This window comes from Sciurus carolinensis, chromosome 1 (assembly GCF_902686445.1).
Source record: "Sciurus carolinensis chromosome 1, mSciCar1.2, whole genome shotgun sequence".
Classification (NCBI taxonomy): Eukaryota; Metazoa; Chordata; class Mammalia; order Rodentia; family Sciuridae; genus Sciurus; species Sciurus carolinensis.
In genome coordinates, this window is record NC_062213.1 from 194,844,227 (window position 1) to 194,869,866 (window position 25,640).

General features: G+C 49.6%; 1 protein-coding gene across 1 annotated transcript; it reads right to left on the reverse strand.

Annotated features, from left to right (window-relative positions):
• Nucleotides 1-46: 46 nt before the first annotated feature.
• Nucleotides 47-16,598, reverse strand: Pink1 (PTEN induced kinase 1). The gene is made up of 8 exons (XM_047550684.1): nt 16,148-16,598; nt 10,892-11,179; nt 9,426-9,526; nt 6,540-6,722; nt 5,984-6,147; nt 2,915-3,042; nt 2,392-2,628; nt 47-1,399 (listed from the first exon to the last, which is right to left on the reverse strand). Exons 1-8 carry the CDS (start codon nt 16,526-16,528, stop codon nt 1,142-1,144), a joined length of 1,740 nt encoding a protein of 579 aa, XP_047406640.1. The 5' UTR covers nt 16,529-16,598; the 3' UTR covers nt 47-1,141.
• Between the last annotated feature and the right edge of the window lie 9,042 nt (nt 16,599-25,640).

Genomic DNA, 25,640 nt, shown 5'->3' on the forward strand with positions numbered 1-25,640 from the left:
GGGTGTAAGACTCGTTCAGAAAGCCAGATAGTTGAGCACGTACATATTCCGCATTGTAACTTTGCATTTAATATCAGAATTCCTATAAGAAATGCTAGTCAGAAGGGAAATCAGCAAGTTCAAAATGCCACACTGTTAATTTCCATTTCATCAGTGATTTCTGTAACGCGAGATTAGTTCCGTAGCTAGAGGGACCCTGGCGAGGCGCTCCAGAGCCACCCCAGGGCCACCTATCCGTGCAGAGGCGCCCCGCCGCCCAGGCCTCACCCATGTTTTCTGTGCTGACTGCTGAATATACTGACCCCTGCAAATGTTCGCCTCAGCCTAGGGGGCACGAACCAGCTGGTGCCACATCCCCCTCCAGAAAAGCCACAGTCCATCCCTGGCACTAAGGGCTGAGGGCAACTGTCACGAATTCTGCCACCCCCACCACTGCCTGGGCCTGGATCCTCTGAGGCAGAGCACAGGTCTGACCTCCCTCAGCCCAGCGTCCTCCAGCAGACCAGCCGGGCCATTCACTGGGAGGCCGTGAGGACAGATGAGGGCTGTAAGGTGGGCCTCTCTGGTGAACAGTGGCACAGGAGGCCGCCTCCCCGGGGCGGAAGTGCAGTCCCTCGGCTGATACGCAGAGGAACCTCGTTGTTGGGCCTTGTGAATTCACTAGTCCAGGCCCCGGCGCACTGGCCTGTGAGCCAGTCTGACCCGCACGTGCAATCTAAAAGTGTTTTATGTCCCTAACAATAAAAAAATGAAAAGAACTTGGTGACACGTGAAAATCAAATTTCAGTGTCCATAAATAAAGCCCTCAGACAGCCCCATGTGTTTGGAGAGCTCTTTGGAGCTGCAGCCCTCCACAGAGTCTTTCCAGCCCCTGATACGGACCAGCGTCTTGATCTTAAGGGTAGGAGAACCTGAGTTGGCTCGGGCTATAGGCTTCGTCCAAACCCACACAGCTGGAGTCAGTAGCCAGCTGAACTTTGACTCAGGTGTTCCCGCCATTTGCCAAACCCAAGGCCTTCCCTGGCTGACCAGCCCCTCTGCCCAGCTTGTCCTCTGACCTCCACCCGCCCTCCCTTGACACTCACACCATCACCACACGATGCCGCTGAGTCCTTTACTAACACTCGCTGGCGCAGAGCCATCAGGGGGCCGCCCGCCAGGAGCAGAGGAGGCGGGCTGCCTGGCAGAGCGCGTCGCACTCCAGGTTGGCCAGGAACAGCACCTTCAGCCTCGCTTCCACGCGGCTCTTCTCCGCCAGCCCGTGGGCTAACAGGGCAGCAGCCGATTGGTGGAGGAGCCAGCCGATCATCTTGTCCAGTTTCAGATTTTTCAGGGCTAGAAGCTGCTCGCCCCAGAGGCTCAAATGAAGCACATTTGCGGCTACTCGGGCAGATGGTCTCTGCAACAGGAAGGGAAGCTGAGGCTCAGGACAGCAGGGACAGGCACTCAGCCTACTCTGTTACTGTCCCTTCTCTGGCCCCAACCCGTCTCCCTCTGCGCTGCCCCTTCCTGAAACCCTTCCCTTGCTGACACATACTGGCAGCTCTGCCCGGGCTCCAGGCTTCCGCACATGTTTAGGTATGAATGTTGGCATATGCAGTGTTGGCACAGCCTTTGGGCACAAGGCCATGTCCTCTGTGTATGGCTCTGCCTGGTCCTTTGTACCAGGCTGAGGTATGTAGTCTCTCATCACTTTACTTCATAACTGGGTTTAGATGCTAGTCGAACAAGCCTTCACTGAGCACCTGCTGTGATCAAGACGGCAGGCCCTGGGTCGTGAGAGGTCAGCAGGAAGCAGCGCGACAGCAGATAGACTGGCCTTGTGTCTCTACAGTAAGGCCCAGACATCCAGATGTGTCCTCTGTGGTTTCCCCACATCTGCCTGATTAGATCTCGGTGCTCTGCGTAGGTTACATCTCCATTAACCATCTCTCAAAAGCGCATCCCTTCCCTCTGAGTCACTAAGAAACTAAACAAGGCTGGGGAGACAGCTCAGTCAGTAGAGTGCTTGCAAGCACAAGGCCCTGGGCTCGATCCCCAGCACCGCAAAAAAAAAAAAAAAAAAGAAACTAAACAAGCCAAGAAGAGCTGGGGCTGCAGCTGGGTGGTAGCGCACCTGCCCAGCGTGTGTGAGGTCCCAGTTCCAATCCCTGGCATGGCGAAAATAGAATAAAGAAGCCAAGGGGAACCCAATTGCTGGAATTCGGACCACGATCTGGAGGACGGCTCCCCTGCTGCTGTGCACTCAGAATCGACCTGGCTCTGGACTTGGCCTCGACCTGTGTAACACGGAGGCTCTGCCTGGCATGTAGCGCTTGCCCAAGCCCGACTGCACTCTAGGACAGGAACTGAGATCCACACGGTCACCCTCAAAGCTGGGGACAGCCTCACCTTGCTGGCCTCTCGCTGGAGCAGTGCCCTCACCAACTGCCTGGTGTCCAGAGGCAGCGACTTAGGCAGTGCAGGCAGCTGAGCCTCTTGGTAACTGCGGCTTTCAAGGTGGGTCCTGCCCTGGCCGTAGAAGGGATTGGCAAGCCCGAAGATTTCGTAGGCGATGGCTCCCACCGCCCAGGCGTCGGCCTTGCTGTAGTCAATCACTGCTCTGGGGCCAGGACAGGCCGTGGACACCTGCTCCGGAAGCAGAGGGTGAGAGGTCACAGCACGGCAGTTCTACCGGTTCATGCTCCTGCGTGTTCCCTAAGCCAGAGGCTAATCTGAACTCTCTCAAGGAACCCAGGACGCAGTGACTTCTGGCTCAGACCTCAAAGGATCCGCTGAGGCTGCCTAGTGGATGCACTGGGAACAGCAGGGAGCAGCAGGGAGCACAGTGGCCGGGAAGGAACCTCGCGTCTCTCTGTCACTTGGGGAATGTGGTGAACCCCGCGCTGATAGAGGATGTGCGAGCGAGACTCACCTCTGGAGCCCGGAGGCAGCCGTTCCCGCCCAGATCCACATACCAGCTGGTGAAAGGCAACTGCAGGCCAACACTCTCATCAGCCAGGCAGCAGCCAAAATCGGAGATCACCAACCAGGGGCAGCCATCTGCAAAGAAGCAGGCAGAGGTGAGCCGCCCGCCCTCGCCCGCCTGCCCGACACCCTCCCAGGTCCCCATGAGAGCCACCAAGACACGGGTAAGTGGGCTAACAGGGACTGTGCTGGCCCAGGGGTGCAGACCAGCAGCAAGGCCTGGATGGAGCCGGCTCACCAGAGAGCACAAGAGGAGGGCCACTACAGGGACGTGGAGGTGCCTTCAAGAAGTAAAGGCCCACAGAGTCCCCACAGGACTTGATAAAAGTTGGGCTCCTAGACCTCATCAACGAATTCAGCAAAATAGCAGGCTATAAAATCAACACGCATAAATCTAAAGCATTTTTATACGCAAGTGACGAAACAGCTGAAAGGGAAATGAGGAAAACAACTCCATTTGCAATAACCTCAAAAAAATAATAAAATACTTGGGAATCAATCTAACCAAACAGGTAAAAGATCTCTACAATGAAAACTACAAAACATTGAAGAAAGAAATTGAGGAAGACCTTAGAAGATGGAAAGATCTCCCATGTTCTTGGATAGGCAGATTTAATATTGTCAAAATGGCCATACTACCAAAAGTGCTATACAGATTCAATGCAATTCCATTAAAATCCCAATGACGTACCTTATAGAAATAGAGCAAGCAATCATGAAATTCATCTGGAAGAATAAGAAAACCAGAATAGCTAAAGCAATCCTTAGCAGAAAGAGTGAAGCAGGGGGTATCACAATACCAGATCTTCAACTATACTACAAAGCAATAGTAACAAAAACGGCATGGTATTGGCACCAAAATAGACAGGTAGATCACTGGTACAGAATAGAGGACACGGACACAAACCCAAATAAATACAATTTTCTAACACTAGACAAAGGTGCCAAAAATATGCAATGGAGAAAAGATAGCCTCTTCAACAAATGGTGCTGGGAAAACTGGAAATCCATATGCAACAGAATGAAACTAAATCCCTATCTCTCACCCTGCACTAAAATCAACTCACAATGGATCAAGGACCTTGAAATCAGACCACAGACTCTGCATCTTATAGAAGAAAAAGTAGGTCCAAATCTTCACCTTGTTGGCTTAGGATCAGACTTCCTTAACAGGACTCCCATAGCACAAGAAATAAAAACAAGAATCAACAACTGGGATAGATTCAAACTAAATAGCTTTCTCTCAGCAAAGGAAACTATCAGTAATGTGAAGAGAGAGCCTACAGAGTGGGAGAATATCTTTGCCACTCATACTTCAGATAAAGCACTAATTTCCAGAATATATAAAGAATTCAAAAAACTCTACACCAAGAATACAAACAACCCAATCAACAAATGGGCTAAGGAAATGAACAGATGCTTCACAGAAGAAGATCTACAAGCCATCAACAAACATATGAAAAAATGTTCACCATCTTTAGTAATAAGAGAAATGCAAATCAAAACTACACTAAGGTTCCATCTCACTCCAATTAGAATGGTGATTAACAAGAATACAAGCAACAATAGGTGTTGGGGAGGATGTGGGAAAACAGGTACACTCATACATTGCTGGTGGGGCTGTAAATTAGTGCAGCCACTCTGGAAAGCAGTGTGGAGATTCCTTAGAAAACTTGGAATGGACCCACCATTTGACCCAGCTATCCCACTCCTCGGCCTATACCCAAAGGACTTAAAATCAGCATACTACAGAGATACAGCCACATCAATGTTCATAGCTGCTCAATTCACAATAGCCTGACCGTGGAACCAACCTAGATGCCCTTCAATTGATGAATGGATAAAGAAACTGTGGTATATATATATGATGGAATATTACTCAGCTATAAAGAACAATAAAATTATGGTATTTGCAGGCAAATGGATGAAATTGGAGAATATCATGCTAAGTGAGATAAGCCAATCTCAAAAATCCAAAGAGCGAATTATCTCACTGATAAGTGGATGATGACACATAATGGGGGGTGGGAGGGGGGCAAGAATGGAGGAAGGAGGGACTGTATAGAGGGAAAAGAGGGGTGGGAGGGGTGGGGGGAAGGAAAAAATAACAGAATGAATCAAACATCATTACCATATGTAAACATGATTACGCAAATGGTATGCCGTTACTCCATGTACAAACAGAAACAACGTGTGTCCCATTTGTTTACAATAAAAATAAATTTAAAAAAAGGTTGGGCTCCATCTCATAACTTTCTAGTAATTAATTTTCTAGTAACTGGGGTCGTCCCAGACCAAAGGAGCTGGCTGGACTCCAATGATCCCGAAGGGCACTTATATCCCAGGAGACTTGGATTTGAGTTTGAAATCCTAATAAACCTAAGAAACAGGTGCATCAGGAATTAGTTATCTGTAAAAAGAATTCACATGGTTTCTTTAAAAAGCTAGTTCCTTTAGTCATTTAATTCTTTAAAATCTTCTAGTTCAAAAATTTATCAGGGGGGCTGGGCTGTGCTCAGTGGTGGAGTGCTCGCCTAGCATGGATTCAATTCTAGCATGGGTTCAATTCTCAGCACTGCATAAATGGATAAAAATAAAGATCCATCAACAACGAAATACATACATGTATAAAATTTTTTAAAAAATCCATCAGGCGTGTGAATCTCCTTTGCAGTGGGGGCAGGTAGGTGGCTCCTACCAGAACACTTCCAGGGGTGGGGTTCATTGTCTGCAGGGGCAGCTGGGTGGCTTTTGGACGACTCCTGCTGTTTGAAAACTTCTTTCTTTTTTGCTGAGCCAAGGACTCCTCTCATCTGCTTTATTTGAGAAGAACTGCGCACTAGATTCTTGTTCCAGAAGCGGGCAATGGAGGGGGACCTGGGCTGTCACAGAGAGCCTGCCTCTGGAGGAGGGGCTGCTGGCTCTGGAGAATGGAGCCAAGTGAGGACACGATGGCTTAAGACAGAGCATAAAAATCAAAAGGGGCCCGAGGGCCCTGATGCTGCAGCTCCCCTACCTGCGTCCAGCTCCACCAGAATGTTGTCGGATTTGAGGTCTCTGTGCGCTATGCGCTGCTGGACCAGGTGGTCCACGCCTTCCAGTAACTGCAGGGTCATCATGGTGGCCAGGCGGGGGCTGGGAGTGTTCACGCGCAGGTACTGGCGCAGAGTACAGGGGTAGCTGGTGGGAAGCGACAGAATCCGTGGCTGTCACACAGCACATCCCCAGCACCGAGGTCAGTTAGGATCAGGCCCTCCTGGTCCCCTTCCTGGGGCTTCTTATTTCCTTTTTCTCACATATTCTCATGGTTCCCACCGGCCCACTACCCGGAAATTAGGAATCGCCGGGGCTCCCCGTATTGAGAGTAACGGTCCAGAGCCCTTAAACACCTGCTGGGCAGCCGGGACACAGAGGGCGAAGAGGAAGTGCCAGCCACGGAGAAGCACCTCGTTTTACCAAGAACTCATCCCAAAGGCAGGCTTCTCTGGGGTCCACACTCTCTCTGCACAGCTTATTCTCCCAGGAAGCCCCCGGGAAACCAGCCTGGGCCCTGCCAGGCCCCTGCCTCTTACTTCTTCATGACGAGGAACAGCGTGCGTCCGTGGCCCAGGCCTTCAGGGTGCAGATGTGGGGGCAGCACGTCAGGGTAGTCGGTCAGGGCCCCGGGCAGCAGCGGCACAGAGGAGGTGAAGGCGCGGACGACCCGGATGATGTTGGGGTGAGGCGCCAGCTGCTTGGGCCCTCCCTTGGATTTTCTATTTGGCCAAATGGGACAATGTATCAAAGACAGCAGTTGGAAGGTAATGATCTAAGGCCACAGCAAAAGCAGGTTTTCATTTATTCACTTATTTACCAAATGTTATTGAAGGCTTGCCATGTTCCAGGTACTGTACCTGCGTTGGGGTCCAAACCCCAGTGCAGATGGCTCGCCAAATTCGATGACTCCCCTAGTCCCTCCTGCAGTCCATCTGTCCCTCCCTCCATCTGTCCATCCATCCCATGTGGCAGAACACAGTGGTGGAGAGATCCTGGACCTAGCCTGGTGCTGGCCCACGCCGAGTCCTGGCCGAGTTCCCTGCCTTCTCTTGGCCCAGGGCCAAGCACACGAGGTCTGAGGTAGTGAAACACCAGGGCACCCAAATCACGTCAGTAGAGCAACCGCAAGTGGTGGCTGCTACAATTTTTGATTCAACTAATGTCTATTGTTTTCACACTGTGTCCTTGTCACCATGCCAGGGTGCTGTGGCACTAATCAGAGGACAAACACTCCTGGGTTTGTGATCTAATGGGAGAGGGACATCCACTCATGATTTTAGCTCCACAGGGACAGGGATCCTCCCTCAGTCATCTCCGTGGTTCTAGCTTTGCTGTGGACACAGATGCGGTTAGGAGCAGTGACCACCTGCCTGCCAGGCCCTCTCTTCCTCCAGGAAGCCCCACACCCACTGCCCTGGTGAGGCCCAGCAGCCATGTTTTGGATAGGGTGGCTCTGTCTGCTGACTGGACCAAGGGTGACCTGCCCCAAGGGCAGTGAGTCGATGGCACATCCGAGATCCAAGTAGTTAGTGGGAAAAAGGACAGGCAGCTTCTCTCTTTAGGAGTGTGATGGGGAAGCTGGCCAGTCAGCAATGGAGCTGAGGAGGAGGGACACCGGGGATATGATGGAGCCATGGAAAGCCAAGATGGGAGCAGGCCGCAGGTTGGCAGAAGCAGAAGGGCCATGGAGGAAGCAAGGAGGCTGAGGTAAAGAGGGGGCCGCGGCAGGTCAGAGATGAGCAGAGACAACACGGAGAGCAGAGGCCTGCCCGTCCCTGTGCACTCTGAGCCTTGTGGACACGTCCGCGGTGTGACCTTGTGCTGCGCCTTCTCCTGTGTCACTGGTCCTACTCTACACAGCACAGTTCCTGCCCTCACAAGTCGCTGCACTAGGAGAACCTGGCCCAGAGCGGGAAGCCGTGGGGCCCAGGCAGGTGTCAAGGGAGCTCTGAGGCAGTCTGTGGGCTGGGCCCAGGAGACGTGTGGGGCCAGTCTGAAGGGAGACCCGCAGCCAGCCAGGCTGAGCAAGGCGTACCCCAGGAGGCCCTGGAGTCCCCGGGGAAGGACCAGACATGAGGCGGGCAGTGGTGAGGCCCGAGCGCACAGCAGCACTGAGGCCAGTACGGCTGCCGGCCCTGTCTCTGCGCCCGGGTACACAGCGCGGCGCTGCGGCACTGCTGGACACGGAACACCGACACAGGCACCCTGATCTCAAGCCAGTGGTGACGATGCCATGACAATAGCCGGGGAGTGTCCGCGGCAGGTGGGCGGTCTGGGCAGGCGACGTCACCATGGTCACAGCTATGTGGCGGCACCACATCAGCTGAAGGGGCCGCTGCAGACACTGTGGGGAGAGCCCAGTCCTCAGCCACCTCGGCCACTGCTGCCATGGCGCAGGACGCTGGGCCCCAGAGGCTTTCCACCTGGAGCTCAGCTTCCTATCTCTGGCTTCTTGCTCCTGACAGAAGTGAGACCTCTAAAGCAGCTTTCCCGGGAACCACAGAGCAGCAGTGGCCCCATACAGGCATCAGGGGAGCACAGGTGTCTCCTCTGTCCCCAGCCCGAGTGCAGGCTTCACCAAGGCCTGCTGACGGGAGTGACGAAGCTGAAGCCGGGCTGCCGTCCTCCTCCCTCTGCCCAGAACGCCTTTTCCTCTGCTCTTCTGCCAGGAAATGCCGGTTCATCCTTCCCAGGACAGCTCAGACTGTTCCCCAGGGAGGCCCAAGGGGCCCGCCCTGCAGTGTCCCCCTCCCTTGGCAACGCAGCATGTGCTCTTCTAGCATTTACTGTGCTTTGCCCTGGCTGGGTTCACATCGCTTTTTAAAAAGCTCTTGGTGCCCGCTGCGCTGGTGCACGCCTGTAATCCCAGCTGCTTGTGAGGCTGAGGCAGGAGAATCGAAAGTTCAAAGCCAGCCTCAGCAAAGGTGAAGCGCTAGGCGACTCAGTGAGACCCTGTCTCTAAATAAGACACAAAATATGGCTGGGGATGTGGCTCAGTGGCCGAGTGCTCCTGAATTTCCCTAGTACCCTACCAAAAAACTCTTGGCCTCATTAGGTGTCTGCGGATGTAACTGGAACTTCCCCCTATGGGGAGAGTCATATTCACCACTAGGTGGCGCTCCACCTGTGCACTGCTTAGGAATCAGAACTGATTTATTTCCCAGCGTTCCCAGGGGGCATGTGTGGATGCCCTTCTCTTACCTGTTCCAGTGTGAATTAGCCATTTGCATCACTAGTTGGGTTCAGAAGATCCTCAATCTTTCCCAAGCCAAATTACCCACTAACTGAAAATTAATTATCCATGACGTGGTTGAGCAAGCCTTTATTAACCACTACGTGAGCGTCTGACGTGAGGGCTGAGGACACTGGTGACAATCTCTCTCTCAACCCACAGTGTTTCTGATGGGCAGAGGGACACTTACCTGTAAGTGACTGCTCCATACTCCCCAGCCAAGGCCACTCGGCTAGCTGGGACCAGCTCCTGGCTCATCTTCCTAAAGATGGCTTCACTGGAAGAGCCCGCCTGGAACACATCCATAATCCATCCAGTTACACAGGATGAAGTGGGGTGCAGAGTTCCAAGCCTGCCTGTGATCCAGATCAGTACAACTGCTGCCTAGATTTGGCTTTGACCTTCAAGATAAGATAAGCAGCAGCAAGCCAAACTAGTTCCCTCTGGGAGAGAGAGGGGAGGTGCTATCCATGCCAAATCAGAGGACGTTTCCCAGGCCCCTTGGTTGTCGAGGTGCTGGGGCAGGAGGAGAAGCCAGCATGGTCAGGACATGGATGCTTCTTCCTCCCATGGATTCCTCTGGCCACCACTAGCTCAAACTGCTGGGTCACTACGTCTCCATTTGCAGGCTCCCTTTGGCAGACAGACCAGAGCTAGAAAAACTCCAACCGAATTAAGGTGTTCAGGATCATGGCAGCCTTCCCTGACCCCCAACACACAGAACCCCAGGAGGAGGAAGAGCACCTGATCTTACTCGTTACATTATTTATGAACAACTCTCAGGACTACGCGGCCTGTTAAGCACCAAGAAAATCATATAACAATTGACAGTCCTTTGCTTTGTGAATGTGACATCGGTCACGCCCCCCAGTGGGAGTTTGAGTCTATGACTGGAGGTTTCAGGTGCAAAGGACTCGGCTACTTGCTGGCTACTGACCCAGTCTGGAGCGCAAAGTCTAATAACCTTCACACCCCAAATTTACTAAGAAACTGCAGGTCCAGGTCCAGCATGAGCTGTTGCCCCCTTAGCCTTGGAGGGATGCTTTGGGCAGGAGCAAGAACTTTGGGTCTTGATTAATTTTTCTGGACCCATCTTGCAATGGCAAGGTTAAAAAATTAAACAAAAATATTTTGGTGTTGTGGTGGAAAAATCTTCCAAAGCCTTGAGTCCTTGCCAGAGCTGAGAGCGGGGAGGTGACAAGCAAGCCTTCAATCTGGAGGTGGGGCTACGGGGTTCGCAGCAGAGGAGCAGGGTTCCTCCTCTCCAGGGGCAGGTCACAGAAGGGGTAGCAGAGAGCGGCCATATGGTGACCTGAAATGAACTAAATGCCGTCTAGGCACTTGCTCCTCTGAGTGTGGTTTACTAACCAGCAGCCCTTGCATCACCTGGGAGCTTGCTGTAAAGACCCTCAAGCTCTGTGGTCCCATCCTGACTCTCTAAACCAGATCCCTAGGTGGCTGTGGGCAGCTTATAATTGGAGAAATGCAGCTTCAGACTCTCCAGAGAGGATGAGGAAGCCTAACCAACTAGGCCTCTTTTCTATGGGTGGAGAACGTGTCTTTTCCTAGGTATTTCCAGGGAAAAAACTCCACCAGGTCCACCATGATTGGCATATGGAGAAACGCCTGCTTGGAAGAGGAAAGGCCCTTCCTTACCGAGATGTTCCACATCATCTTGATGGCCAAGGGAAAGGCTGGGGCTCCAGGAGCCTGCTCCCCCTCCTCTCCTTGTTGGGTGACATCTGGGCCTCTCCCTGGAAGAGGCCTGACGGGCTTTGCCTTCTCCAGATGCTGGGACAGTGCAGGCATGGTGGCTTCATACACGGCAGCACTGCAGCCCTTGCCGATGGACTGTCCTATCAGGTAGTCCTCCAGCCGGAAGCCCTGCCAGCGTCGCGTGTCCAGTGGGTCAGGCACTGGCTTGTTTTTCTGGGTAAAAATTGCCTGTAAGGAGAAAAGAACGCACTGTGAGCCAGGAGCCTGCCACGCCCGGGGAAGGGGGCACAGTCAGGGAGGGACAGTGAGGCGGGGTCAATAAAAGCGACCATGTGGGTTTGACTGCTGTCCTGAGCTCAGGCCATCCTGCCCCTCTTTATTCACAACAATCCTCCTCACACTCCTTCACGTCATTGGGGTCATCCGCTCGAGCCCAGCACAGAGCACGGCCAGTCAGCCACAAGGCCAGGGCTCCTGGGTCCTGCAGCGGTGCACGCCCCGTGGCTGCCCTCGACCTGCTGGCTCAGACTCCAGCATCTGTGGAGGCAGCTCCTCCGGGAAGCCCTCGCCTGCCTACCAGGGCTGCGGGCGCAACAGTGACCTCACTTGGGGGCCACTTGGGGAGACCGGGGGTGAGAGCTGTCCCATTTCTGCCTGGGAGGGCTCTGCTGGCCCACTCTGCTTGGGAGCGAGGGCTGTGCTGGGCGGCTCTGGGGAAGACAGCACTGCTTCCCCCACATCTGGGCTGTCCCCGCTTCAGGTGGCGGTGACGTCATTTCGCCAGTCACCCAGGCTCTGCCTGTGCCCTCCGCTGGTCTGATCTGCTGATGCCCTTTTCCAATTTCATGGCCAATCACGCAGGAGCACCAGGTTGCAGAGTTGGTACCCAGCTAGGCAGTGCCTCCGGGGCACCCGGCTCCACGCTTCCTATGAGCACACCGCCCCTTTGCTGGCTCCAGGGCAGCTCACACCGCATTGCTTTCACATGTCACTATTCATTCCCAACCCACCAGGGGCTGGTTGACCACAGTCGGCCTGGTGTCTGCAGGCTCTGCATCCCAGATTCAACCAACCGCGGACGGAAAGTTCTCGGAAAAAACCGCAACCGCACAGAACATGTACACTTTTTGGTCATTATTCTATAAACGTGGCATTTATAAGTTATTATAATTTATAAGTTTATATATAGTTTATAACAATTTATGTTATTATTTATAAGTTAAGTATTATAAGTTGTTCAGAGATTAAAGTATGCAGAAATATGTACATGGATTGTACACAAACACGGTCATTCTATGAAGACGAGCACCCGAGGACTCTGTATCTGAAGCGGGTTCTGGAAGCCATTCCCTGTGGATACCAACGGATGACTGCCCGGCCCCAGAGCTCTGCCAGGCTGGCTGTGCATGTCCACACTGACCCCTCAACCACCTCTCCCTGCTACACTGTCCCCTGCCCCCACGTCTACATCCCAGCTCTGCCGGTCCTCTGAGTCACCCACCAAGCCCAACTCAAGTGCTTCCTTCTCTAACCATCCCTGATGTCCAGCCCACAGCAGCTTTCCTTCTGGAATTCTCCTTAAGTACTAAGCTACTGTCTGCTTTCACTATAACTTTGAACTGTTTAATAAAAATTCAAGTTTATCTTACCTTGCCAGTAAGTTTATAAACTCTATACAGCAGAACTGATATTTTGTACAGTGATTGCATATCAACCATGCTTTTGAGAAATCTCTCTGTGTGTATGTGTGTGTGTGTGTAAAACTTTTTATTTTGAAATAATTATAGACTCACAGGAAGTTGTGAAAAAATCGTACGAGGTGTTCTTTGCACCCTTCCCCGGCTTCTCTCACTGGTGACAGCTTACGTGGCAGTAGTGAAATATCAAACCCTGGACATGACATTGGCACACGGATAATGACAGCCCTTACTCAGCGGTCACTGTTCTTTAAACTTGCAGCGTGTGTGTCCCTGTGCAATTTCAGCAGGTTCACGCGCTCGCCACCACGATCAAGCTGCAGAACCGTTCCCTCACCACGGAAGAACCCTCTGGGCTTTATCTATGTACCTGCGCCACCAGCCCTGCCCCTGTCCCTGTCCCTGGACAACCCCTGACCTGTTCACCACCTCTGTAGTTTCCATGTCAAGGAACTTAGAGGAAATGGAACCACAGTATGTAACACTCGGGACTTTTTCCAAGCATACTGCCGTTCAGGTTGGCACAGGGGAGTAGTGTTACTGCTATGTAGGAATTTATCATGGATGTACCTGAGTTTGTGTAACTACATTTGGGTTGCTTTTAACATTTAAAAAATTATGAATAATGCTATTATGATCATTTTGTATAGGTTCTTCTTTAAAAAGTTATATTTATCTATTTAAGTTGTGAAATATAGACAACATAAAGTTTACCATCTTTTTTTTTCTTTTCAGTGGTACTGGGGATTGAGAGATTGAACCCAGGAGCGCCTTGCCACTGAGCTACATCCCCAGCTCTTTTCATCGTTCATTTTGATGCAGGGTCTCGCTAAGTTACGGAGGCTGGCCTTGAACTTCAGATCCTGTCACCTTGGCCTCTGCCACCTTAACATTTTTAAGTGTGCGATTCAGCAGCAGTGAGCACATCCACACTGTTGCGCAACCATCAAAACCATCCATCTCCAGAACTTTTTTCATGCTACAAAACGGAACTTCTGTATCCACTAAACTACAGCTCTCCATTCTCCCTCAGTGTCTGATAACAAATGATTTACTTTCTACAAATCTGACACTCTAGAAACCTCTTATGAGTGGAATCATACACTATTTATCCTTGAGGTTCATTCATGTTGTAGCACATGTCAAAACCTCCTTTCTTTTCAGGGCTGAATTATATTCTACGGGTACATACATATCTCTTATCCATTCATCCGTGGATGGACACCTGGTTCACTTCCACCTCTTGATTACTTTCAACAATGCTGCTATGTACTGGAATGTGTTCATGCCCTTGATTTAAAGTGTTTGGGGTGTATCATCAATGGAATTGCTGGACATGCTGATTCTATTTTTAATTTTTTGAGGAATTGCTATACTGTTTTCCATAGCAGCTGCTTGTGTACAAGTTCTGTGTAAACATGGTTTTCATTTCTCCAGGTGAATGCCCAAGACTACAATGACAGGGTGGTATGGCAAATATACATTTGGTTTTATAAGAAACTGCCGAATGGCTTTGCATTTTATATCACCACTAGCAACACAGAAGAAATCCAGTTTCTCCACATCCTCACCAGCATTTGGTATTGTCATTATTTTTTATTTTATTAGTTCTAATAAATGTGCAGATAGAATTCATTATGTTTTAAATGTGCATTTCTCAAGTGGTTAGAGATGTTCAACATCTTTTTCATATGCCTGTCTGGCACCTGTATCTCCTCTTCTGCAAAATAAACTCATGCCTTCTGCCTTGTTTATGAATAAACTTTTTAAAAACTTGCCTTCATCTAAGAACAGGGAACAGCCATGATTCTACTCCAGTCTGACTACATGGAACTTTAGTATGGGAATGGTCAGATGTGGTGATTTTGTTCAAAAGAAGTCAAATTCCTGAATTTTTAATGTGGAATTAATGGGTAGTTAAAAATTTAAGACACAGGAGGAGAAAAGGGTGTGTGAATGGTAAGATTGGGAAAGGAAAAAGAAAAGTCTCTTTAATTTTAAGCAGAATTTATTAAATTTCCCACCCTTGACTTTTGTCAGTTAAGTCATGGCAAAAGACAAGGATTGAGATTGAGGATTAGGCCAGATGTCACCTGTCACCCCAAACTTGTGAGAACTCAAACATGAGACACTCTGGTGATGAGGAACTAGAACTGGGCTGGAAACCAGGAAACATGGCTTGGTCCTTAACCTGCTGTGTCCTTAGGCATGTCTCTCTTAGCCCCAACCTGTAAAATGCAGGGCTACACTCAGTAAGTTCCCCAGGAAAAGTACTGACCTTCCTCTAAGAGGACAGAATTCTGGCCACCAAGTCTTCAGACTTGAACTGCAGGGCTGGCTGGGTCTGCAGACTGCCCCTGCTGGCCTACCCTGCAGATTTTAGACTTACCAGCCCACAGTAAGCCAAGTCCTAAAATAGATCCTTCTAAATATACACACCCCTTTGGTTTTGTTTGTCTGGAGGGCCCTGACTATTACATTTTGAGCAGAAACAGAGGTCTCTGGGCTATTTATTTTAAGCATTTTAAAAATCTAAGAACCCCATATCCAGTTGCCAGTGATAACTCTATACAGGTTAGCTAATTGTTTGGTCTGTTTTTTCCTGCCATGCATAGTTTCTATTGTGGTTCAACAATGTCACTTACTAATAGTTCGGCTAAACCCGGGACGCAGCCTGCCTCAGTGGTTAAGGGCACTTACTCTAGAAAACCACAGCCCACGGCCTTTATTAGCTCGGAAAATTGAGCAGGTCACTTCATCTGAATACCTGTGCTCCTCCAAAAAATTGGGGATGACAACTATCTCAGAAATGAGTGTTATAATTTAGCTGTCATTAAATTTTTAGAAGAAGTATACAAAGTCACTTGCCATGGTGTAACTGGAGCTATAATTAGCAGCACATCTTCCAAAATCTACTGTTTTGAGGAAGGAAAACAGTAAAATAAATGGGAGGTGCTGGTCTCGTATCAGGACATCCGCAACGATGAAATATATCAACCTTAACTGGTGATTTCCAAGGAATTTCCAGTAAGTTTCAAAATTGGACCTTAACTTTCGCCCTAGCCCCCACCACCTCAAGGCTCTTGCCCTCTCCATCGACACCCTCGGAATCCTGCACCCAAGATCGGCCTAGGCACTTAGTCCCGTCCAGTCTAGTGACCCTGGAAATGTCCAATCACAGGTCAGGGTCCTGTTCATAGCCCCGCCCCAAACTAGGAGACTCAAGACCCGCCCCCGACCCACCCCCAATTTCCTCCCGGCTCAGGGCTTGCCTCCAGATTTGCCTCGGTTCCTGGCCACGCCCCATCTGGTTCAGGTCCGCCCCTAACCATAGCCCAGCCAACCCCGGAAGAGGGCCCATCCATTAGCCACGCCCCTGAATCTAGCTCCGCCCCTGCCTGACTCAGGGCTCCCCCCACGCCCCAGGCTCAGGCCCGCCTCCAACATGAGCCCCGCCCCGCCGGCTCAGGGACGTCGCGCCAGCGAGGCCCACGCTCACCTGGATCTCCTGACAGGCCGACGCAGCCCGCCGGCCTTCCGCCTGCTTCTCCTCTATGAGGCCCAGCCCCAGCCCGAAGGCCAGAAAGACGGCTCGGCCGTAAGGGCCCGTGCCGCCCCGGGCCCGCACCACGAACTGCCTCTGGAGTCGCGCCGCTAGTCCGACCACCGACTGGCGGAAGAAGCGGTAGCGGTCTGGGAGTCCGAGCCCGCGCGGCTCTGCGCCGGGTGCCGGGGCCCGGCCCCGGCGCTCTCCGCGGCCCCAGCCGGCCGCTGGGCCGGGCCTTCCCCAGCTGCAAGCTGGGCCAGGCTTGGCTGTGAAGCGCAGCAGCAGCGACCGACCCAGTTGCAGGCCCCGGCCCAGCGCCTGTCGCACCGCCATGGTGGCGCTGCGACCCGGTCCCGCTGCCACCGCCACAAACGTCTGGAACACCGGTGACAACAAACTTGGGGAGGCGTCTCTGCGCAGGCGCAGCGCCGGGGGCGGGGCGGGGCGGGGCCTGGCTGGGCCGGGCCCACGGCGCTTCCTCAACTCGACTCGCGAGGGCGCTGTGTGGGCACCTGAGCGGCCGGTCGTCTCTACCTGGTCTGCCCTTTGCACCGGGTGGAAGGGTTCCAAGTTCAGCCAGGTTTTAGATGTAGACGTCACTGGTTCTGGGCCAAATCGAGAAATTGAGATGAAAAACAAATATTTATCATCAATCACTGTGCCAGACCCTTTGCATCTTTTAATTTTTTATAGGTAAAAGCGAAAAAGGGCTGTGTTCCAGGCCACGTGCAGGTATTGGAACTGAGGTTAAAGTTGCCTAGCTGTTGAGTTCTTGCCTTCCCCAGTGCTCTTAGGCTCCTTTGCGGGTCTGCGGCCCTTGGCTTGTCAAGACCCCAAGGGAAATCTCGCTCAAATGTCACCATTTACGGATGAGCGATCCCCAGAATGTGGAGGGACTTGCCTAAAGTCACACGGTTGGTTTAAGGCAGAGCCCTTTTACCCAACGCCGCTGTTAGGAGTGGATGATAAACAGATTCATTACTGAGCAGTTTCTTTTTTCTTTTTTTGCCCTGTTTTTAAAATGGAATTTTCAGGTATACACAAAAATAGGATCATATAGTGAACTCCACTACCCGTCATCCAGCTTCAACGGTTACCAATAGCCATTGTTTTTCTTCACTTAAGCCTTCCTATCCCCAGCTCCACTATTTTAAACCAGACATCCGATTAATTCATTTAATACTTCAGTGTCTATTTCTAAGAGACAACTTAAAAAAATTATCACCTCTAAAAAGATTAACACTAACTCCATGATATCATTCAATGCCCAGTGAATATTTTAAAATTTCCTCATTATTTTGTATTAGTTATTCAAATTGGGATCCGAAGAAAGTCTACATGGTTTGTTTGTTTGGTAGGTTATTTATTTATTTTTATTCTTTCTGGTTCTACATGACAGTAGAATGTATTTTGACATACATACATGGAGTATAACTTCATACTCTTGTACATGATGTAGAGTTACACTGGTAGTGTATTCATATATGAACACAGGAAAGTTATGTCTGGTTCATTCTGTCTTTCTCATCCCCCACCATTGTGAGTCAGCATTCGAATATCAGAGAGAACATTCAGCCTTTGTTTTTTGGAGGATTGGCTTATTTTACTTAGCATGATAGCCTTCAGTTCCATTCATTTACAGTGAATGCCATAATTTCATTCTTCTTTTTGACCAGGTAATATTCCATTGTGTATATGTACCACATTTTCTTTATCCATTCATCTATTGAAGGGTACTTAGGTTGGTTCCATAGCTTAGCTATTGTTAACTCAGTTACTATAAATATTGATGTTGCTGTATCACTATAGTATTCTGATTTTAAGTCCTTTGGGTAAGTGTGAGGAGTGGGATAACTGGGTCAAATGGTGTTTCCATTCCAAGTTTTCTGAAGAATTTCCATACTGCTTTTCAGAGTGGTTGCATCAATTTGCAGTTTGGTGGGTTATTTTTTAACCAGGCACCAAGTCATCCCTGAGCTGAGGAGGTATATTTTGGGGCACTGCTGTTTTTCAAATGTTCCTGTAGTCTTAGATACCTCTATTCGTTACCTGAAAGCTGACTGTGAATGAAAGACCCTAAAGACAGATAGAACTTTTTTGAAGGTGTGGCCATGTATCTGTGCTGTGATTGGGGGAACTTAAGGGCCAGGAGATATTTATCTGATCTGAGACCCACATTGCATTGCTTGAGGAGAAAGGCACAGCCTACCCCATTTATTTCAGGGCTGTTTGCATGGTTGTGTAAGTATTGGAAGCTTGAGTATAGAAATCAGGCAACTGCAAAGGGATCTACCTTTGAAATGGTGGATTTAAACATACATATGTGTAAATATGTGAGATAGGTACATGTAGATATACAAATGGGAACCCAGTAATTTCACTCCTCGCTATGGCTGCTCAGAAATGCATACACATGTTCCCCAAGAATGTTCAGAGCAACATTGTGTGAAACTGGAAGTAGCCCCAATGCCTATCTATAGTAGACTGGATAAATCGTGGTGTACTTCCTCATTGGAGCACTAACAGCCATCCCTATATTCAGCATCATGGGCGCATTTTGTAAACACACTGATGAGATACAGGCAGACCTAAAGGAGTAAATACTGATTCCACTTAGGTAAAGTTGAAACTGATCTGCAGTGTTAGGGGTCAGGACAGTGGAGAGTAGTTTCTCAAAGGAACGGAAAGAGACTTTTGGGTACTGATGATGTTCTCTTTCTAGATCTGTGAAGGTCACGTGATGAAAATTCGCTCATTGTACACCATGATTCCTGCAATTTTCTGTGTGTAATATTTTGCTTTTCTCTTGGTGCCGAGGATTGAACCCAGGGCCTAGTGCATGCCTCTGAGCTACACCCCAGCCCTTGTGTGATATATTTTAGTAAACGTTTTAAATGAAAACCTTTATAATATAATGAAGACTGTTTTGAAAGTTCAGTCTAATTCACTCATGGTCTCAAATTTTTTAAAAAATGAGCCTACAATGGAATAACCTGATAAAGGTCACAGTTTACTAAACTACATTGGCACTTGATGGTTTAAAACAACTTCATTTGAATCATGAACTTTGTCTCATCACAAACCTGGAGTTGAACTTTGCCCTAAAGTTGTACACATTTGAATCAGCCCTTTTCCTTAACACTGAAGATGTACATTCCACTATTTTGGGTTAGTCAATGTTAAGGGACAGCCCCACCCTGGGCAGTCCTTGCTTTGATTCTTCTGAAGGTGTTGGGAAAGAAGGCCAGGGCAGAGAAAGGCACCAGTTTTCCATGCCTTTCTTTCTCCTTAAATACCAAGTCAAGGGACATGTAGACAGCGGGTGTCAATCTCTGAAGAGTCCTGATCCCCAGGTGTGCTGCTATGGGCTGGACCCCTGGCCAGGGACAGGTGGACCACTATGCTAGCGCAGTACATGCGCTGATCTCTCACAAGGCTCTTCCTGAATGGAGGAATTGCGGGCCCTTGTGAAATCCAGTCATGTTTATTTGGGAGAGACATAGAGGAATTTTCAATTTATCTATAGAGTCACAATGGAAATCACATTATTTTTGATTTTACGATTGATCTTAGACAGTTTTTTTTATCTTAGACAATTGAAAGTTATGATTTTGAATACTCTTGAAATGATCCCATCAGAGAACCGGAGGAGGAGAAGGCTGGAAACCTCGACTGCAGGGATTACAGGTTCGCCCATGGAAACTCAGCTGGGGCAAGGGTCTCACAGTTAGAATCTGTTTATCTGCTGTGGCTGCCATCACAGATCTTCGTTTTAGTGCTTACAGAGAAGGAATGAAAGGTTCTCTGGGATACTTAGTATTTTAACTACAAGGATTTTCTCTGATCTTCTGGAACATCAGCTTTTGCCAGGTGGTCTGTGATGACACTCAGGTGTAAGCCATGTTTGCTAAAGGACCTTGTGCTGGCTGTCGGGAGTTAAGGCGTGCATTGTTCATAAGCCTCTGGATTTGTTCCCCTAAGCTTCGAACAAACTTAAGAACCTGTGATGCGTAACCACCTGCTGGAAATGAAATCTGCAGACTGCTGTTAATTAACCTTCCATTGTACGCTGGACTCATTCATGTCTCCTTCTGTAGAAAAATCTAAGTTGCTTCTGACAGCTCTGAGCCGAGCGCGGCTTGAAGCTCGATTCTTTGGCAGACATCCATAATGAAAGGCAAGCAGGTGGGTTTCTGCACAAAGAGGCTTCTGGCGGGGTTTGCGGGGTCCCGGGTTCATTCCTCAGGGTACAGACACAGTCTTCTCGTGGTAGGGGCCCAGGGTGGGCCTGTCCTAGGGACAATGGTCCTGATTCATTCATCCCTGTCTCTTCTCCTAGGAAGGAGGTCTTTCCTTAGTGGCACCCAGGTATGGTGGGGGACAGGGGTCATTCCCAGATTCCCCCCTAACCTCTCCTGTCTCTGGCATGGTACCCCAAGAAAGTGAAAATTAGGACAGAGAATGATTTTCTGCTAAGATATGTTTATGTTGCAGATTTAAAATTCTTTAAGAGAGACTCATTGATTCACAGAACATTTATTACACATCGGATATGTTCCAGGCAGGCTTTGATTTGCTCAGACCAAAGAGTGAGAGGAGGAGGGGGGTGAGGGGCGTGCTGGGGAGGCCACAGGGTCCTTTTCTGGTCTAAACTCCACTGTGTGGTCATCCTGTGCCTTTCCCTGCAGGTGGGTTAGACTGCAGAATTTTGGTAAAATATATAATATTTCTAAGAAGCATCATTTAACCTTCCAAAGGTTATGGGGGAGAGGAAAAAAAAACTGCTGCTAATGTAAAAATGGAAAAGCCAAGACTTAAAAAAGAGAGAGACAAAGAGAACTGTAGAGAGCTGTTTGACCTTCCTTCTCTGGACCGTGTCCCTTGGAATCGTTTCAGCGCTTTCCGTCCCCTGCTGGCAGGAGACAGACACATCTCCCCAGAGCAGCAACATCTTTCATCCACAGAGCGTTTCAGAAATGCTCTCTCTAAATTGCCCGCTGAGGTGGAAGGGGATTTTGCTAAAACTGTTGACAGAGCAAGACTGCAGCCAGATCCCAGTCCTGCTCCTCGAAGCTCCTGGGCTGGAGGTTTTGGGGTTTTGATCAGACCATGGTAGACAGTGAGGTTTCCATGTTGCCTGGGCCAAGATGGACGGAACATGTGGCAGCGGTGCCAGGAGTCGTTGCCTTGTTGAGAAGTTCCGGCAATCAGTGGTTCGTGCAGTCTGCTGCCTTTGCTGCCCTACAGTGATTGTCAAAGAACAAACACGGCGTGTCACCCGATGCCCTCAGGATGAAGCCCGAGATATCGCCTTAGCGTGGCAGGGAAGGTTCCTCACTATTTGGTCCTAGGGTCTTTCTTGCTGATTCCCCTAACCTGCCCTCTATGATTCAGCAGTACTGAATTATTTGGGGTCACCTCCTCCCAGAAGGCTTCTTTGAGCTTCTCCAGACTGGACTAGATTCGGTCTATCCATGATTTATGGATAGACTGATCCAGTCTATCTATGATGGTTCTCTGCCTCCCCCTCTAAAGTCTGAGCTCTGTGAGGATAGAGGTTGTGATGCTTAAACTTTAGAGTCTCCAGCACCCCAGCTAGAGCCTGCCAGGTCCCAGCCCTTGTTTTTTTTGGACCGGGTATTGAGCCCAGGGGCACTTGACCACTGAGCCACATCCCCAGCCCTTTTTTGTATTTTGTTTGAGACGGGGTTTCATGGAGTTGCTAAGTGCCTCTCTAAGTTGCTGAGGCTGGCTTCGAACTTGTCATCCTCCTGCCTCAGCTTCCCAAGTCGTCACCGCGCCCAGCCTCCCAGCCCTTGTTTAAGAGCCATCTGGGAATATAAGTCCTCAGTGGGCAGGCTCATGTCCAAGGGCAAGGTGAGAGGAAGGCGTGAGGCAAGGTGAGGTGACAGGCTTCAAACTTGCTATCACACCAGTCTCTCCGTCTGGGGAGGAGAAAGGGAAGGTGTGCAGAGGCCCGAAGGTGACCTCAGAGCTTCCGCCTCGCGTCCCTCCCGGCGGAACCAACTACCGCAGTCACCCCCAGAACTGACGCCAAGCCCTTGCTAGATGCATTTCCTTCCTTTTTTATCCTCCTGGTTTTTTTTTTTTTTTTTAATTAAAAAATCTTGGGAATAATAGTAATTTGTACACATGGTTTAAAAAACCACGGACGGTGCTGGCATATAGCTCAGTAGGAACCTGTGTGCCTGGGCTCCGTTCCTGGAGCCACAAAAACCAACCACCAACCAACCAGCCAACCAAAAACCCCCATTGGCAGTGCCTGGAGAAAGGCTCGTAATGAGAAGAAGCCAGCTGCTCTCCCTGCTCTCCCCAAGCCTAGTCCCAGCCCAGGAGAATCCTCCATTCTTTTACTTATCTTTTTTTCTGATCGTTTCCTTCCTCCCTCCCTCCCTCCCTTCCCTCCCTCCCTCCCTCCCTCCCTCCCTCCTCTTTCTTTCCTCTTCTGGGCTGGGTTGTGGCTCAGTGGCAGAGCACTTGCCTACCATGTGTGAGGCACTGGGTTCGATCCTCGGCACCACATATAGATAAATAAATAAAGGTCCATCTACAACTAAAAAAAATTTAAAAAAAGATGTTACTCTTTTAAAAAATATTTTTAGTGGTAATGGACACAATGCCTTTATTTTATTTATTCGTGTGGTGCTGAGATGGAACCCAGGCCTCACACACGCAAGGCAAGCGCTCCACACTGAGCCCCAGCCCAGCCCTCTGACAGTTTTCTTTACGCCTTTTATTTCTTGCTTCAGCAGATGGAGCTATTTAAGGTGCAACGCTGACCCTGCTACCTTCAGGGCCCCCCCTGGAGCAGGCAAGCTCCTCCCCAGCCGGCCCTGTGAGGCCGCCCTCCGTCACCTTCCTCTGCTTCCTTCCTCTTTTCTTTCTTTGACTCGGTCGCGGGCATTTTCAGTGTCCACATCTCAAGAATGCCCACATACTTGTGCCCTTGTGCAATCCCTTCTGGGGTGTGGCTGGCCTCAGCGGCTTGCTTCTCAGGATGCAGTGTGTCAAAAGTGGCAGCAGGTTGCTTTCCGTGGCGGTTAACCAGAGGCGCTGGTTTCTGTCCTGCTCCCTCACCCTCTGTCCTGCCGGCATGTTCTAAGAGGAGCCAGCCACCCTGTCCCCTGCCCTTGGGAGAGCAGGGCACTGAGTCATTGCACCAAACCCGCCAACAACAGCATGGGCTGGCCTCGATGCAGGTCACGCCCAGCGGGGTCTTGGGAGGAGACAGCCCTGGCCGCCACCTCCATGGCTACCTTATAAGAGACCTGGAGACAGAGGACCTGGCTCGGCCCCCATTCTGGCCAGCAGAAGCTGAGACCATGAACATTCCTTGTCCTAAGCTACTAAATGTGGGGTCGATTCATTACACAGAAATAGATCACTAATGTAACATTTGCTATTTCCTGTTCAGTCAGAGAGTTTTAACTTTTCCTCCCTTAATTCCTCCTCCTCCCCCCACAAAAAAATATATACATGACAAACTGAGTGTTCCTTCCTCATTGGTTTCTGTGCCCATAAAATCAAATACAAAATATTACAAGGCGTGGGACTTTACTGGGAACATAGAGTCTTGCACATTCTAAGCAGGCATTTTGCCACTGAGTTACAACCCAGGCCCGCCTGCCCTTCCTCCTCCTCCCTCCCTCCCTCCCTCAGGCACTGGGGATTGAACCCAGGACCTTGCACATGCTAGGCAAGTGCTCTTCCGCTGAGCCCCAGCCCCAGCCCCTCTATTTATTTTGAACAACATGCTCTGGCTTCATCTCAGACACAGTCACTGAAGTACCCCCAGTGTCTGTCATTATAGCTGTGTAAAAGGAAACCCTAAAGATTCATGCAGTTTAATAAGCAGCCAGCGGCAACCGGCCAGAGCTGTGGGACCATCTATGCTTCTATTTATTTCCATGGAATCTGGGACTGCGCTGTAGGATCCGAAGACACCCAGACAGTGCTGAACAGCAGCGTGAGCTGCTCTGCAGACCCAGAGCCTCAGCTGAAAAACGAAATGCTTTTATTTTAAACGAATGTCCCAGCCCCTGGACAAAGAAGTCCATACTTCCAAGAGGACACTGCTCAAATAGTTCCTGGAATCTTTCTCTGAAGAGTGTTTTCCTCAGTCTGACTAAAGTGTAAAGCCACTGGGCCCACCCTGTAGCCAAGCCTGGTCTTCACCCCTCTCCGAACCCCAGTCCTTACCTGGATGAGCCTTCTTGTGTACCGCTAACTGGTCAGCTCTTCTAGAACCGTGGCTGGTATGTCCCCTTCTCTGAGCAGCCTTGTCCTGAAGCAAGTTTCCCTCCCTCTGCCACTTGCTCCCAGGGCTTTTCCCCCTGGGTGACACTTGCCATGAAGTACTATAATCTCTAAATCTGTAATTCCAGTAACTTGGGAGGCTGAGGCAGGAGGATCATGAGTTTGAGGTCAGCCTCAACAACTTAGTGAGACACTGTCTCAAAATAAAACAAAAGGGCTGGGGATGGAGCTCAGTGGTAAAGTGACCTTGGTTCAAACCCCAGAGCCAAAACAAAACAACAAAAAAACCTTACTTTCCCACTGAGACTGAGAGGTCCCTGAGGGCAGGGATTGTGTCTCATTCACTGATGTGTTCCCAGGAATTGGTCCCAGCCTTAGTATACAGTAATAAACATTAAAGGAATCAACAAATTTGTCTTAAAAGACTGTTGACTCTACAAAAATCAAATCCATCCTCACAGGACCAAAATTTGTCACCCTTAATAAAGTTGAAGAGGTGACATTTATGGAGACCTGAGGGTCAAACAGTGGACTTTTGATGTCACATTGTTTCATTCCATCCCCATAACAATCCCCCAGGGTAGATATTGTCATTGTCATTGAACAGATGAGGAAACTGAGTTTCAGAATAATGAAATACCTAGCCCGAGGTCACATGACTTGGAGCCTGTTCAACTCCAAAGCGCAGACCTTTAACCATTTTGCTATATCATTTTTTTTCTTAATTTTTTTGTTAGTTTTTTACTGTTTTGGAAATTTTTTTAAAAATCCACAAATATGTACAAGAGAAAAGCAATCATTCATATTCCAAATAAGTAGAACTTTAATTGATGTTAATATCTTGGCATATTTTTTTCCAGTTTCTTCTTTTTAAAAATTTTCTACCCATGTTGTTGAAAAAGTTTGGAAGAGTGTGCCATATGTCCCAAAGTCATTTCTAATGGAACACAGAGTAGAGTTCTGCATCCTGTAGCAACAAAGGTTGGGACAACTGCTGTCTCCCATGATGGCAGCAGGTGAGTCTGGGTGTGTTGTGGAAAGACCAATCTTCCCAGGCAGCCACACCTGGCTGGAAAAGTCTTCCAGGGAAGGCAGATTTACCTGTTCACTTCCTGTTCTTCAGTGTGCTAGTCAGCTTTCTATTGCTGTGATAAAATACCTGAGGTAA

Coding starts and splice junctions, on each gene's coding strand:
- Pink1 (XM_047550684.1), bottom strand. CDS start 16,528: ATGGCGGTGCGACAGGCGCTGGGCCGGGGCCTGCAACTGGGTCGGTCG. Junction 11,180..16,147: donor CGGCCTGTCAGGAGATCCAG/GTGAGCGTGGGC, acceptor TTCTCCTTACAG/GCAATTTTTACCCAGAAAAA. Junction 2,629..2,914: donor GCTGCCTCCGGGCTCCAGAG/GTGAGTCTCGCT, acceptor CTTCCGGAGCAG/GTGTCCACGGCCTGTCCTGG.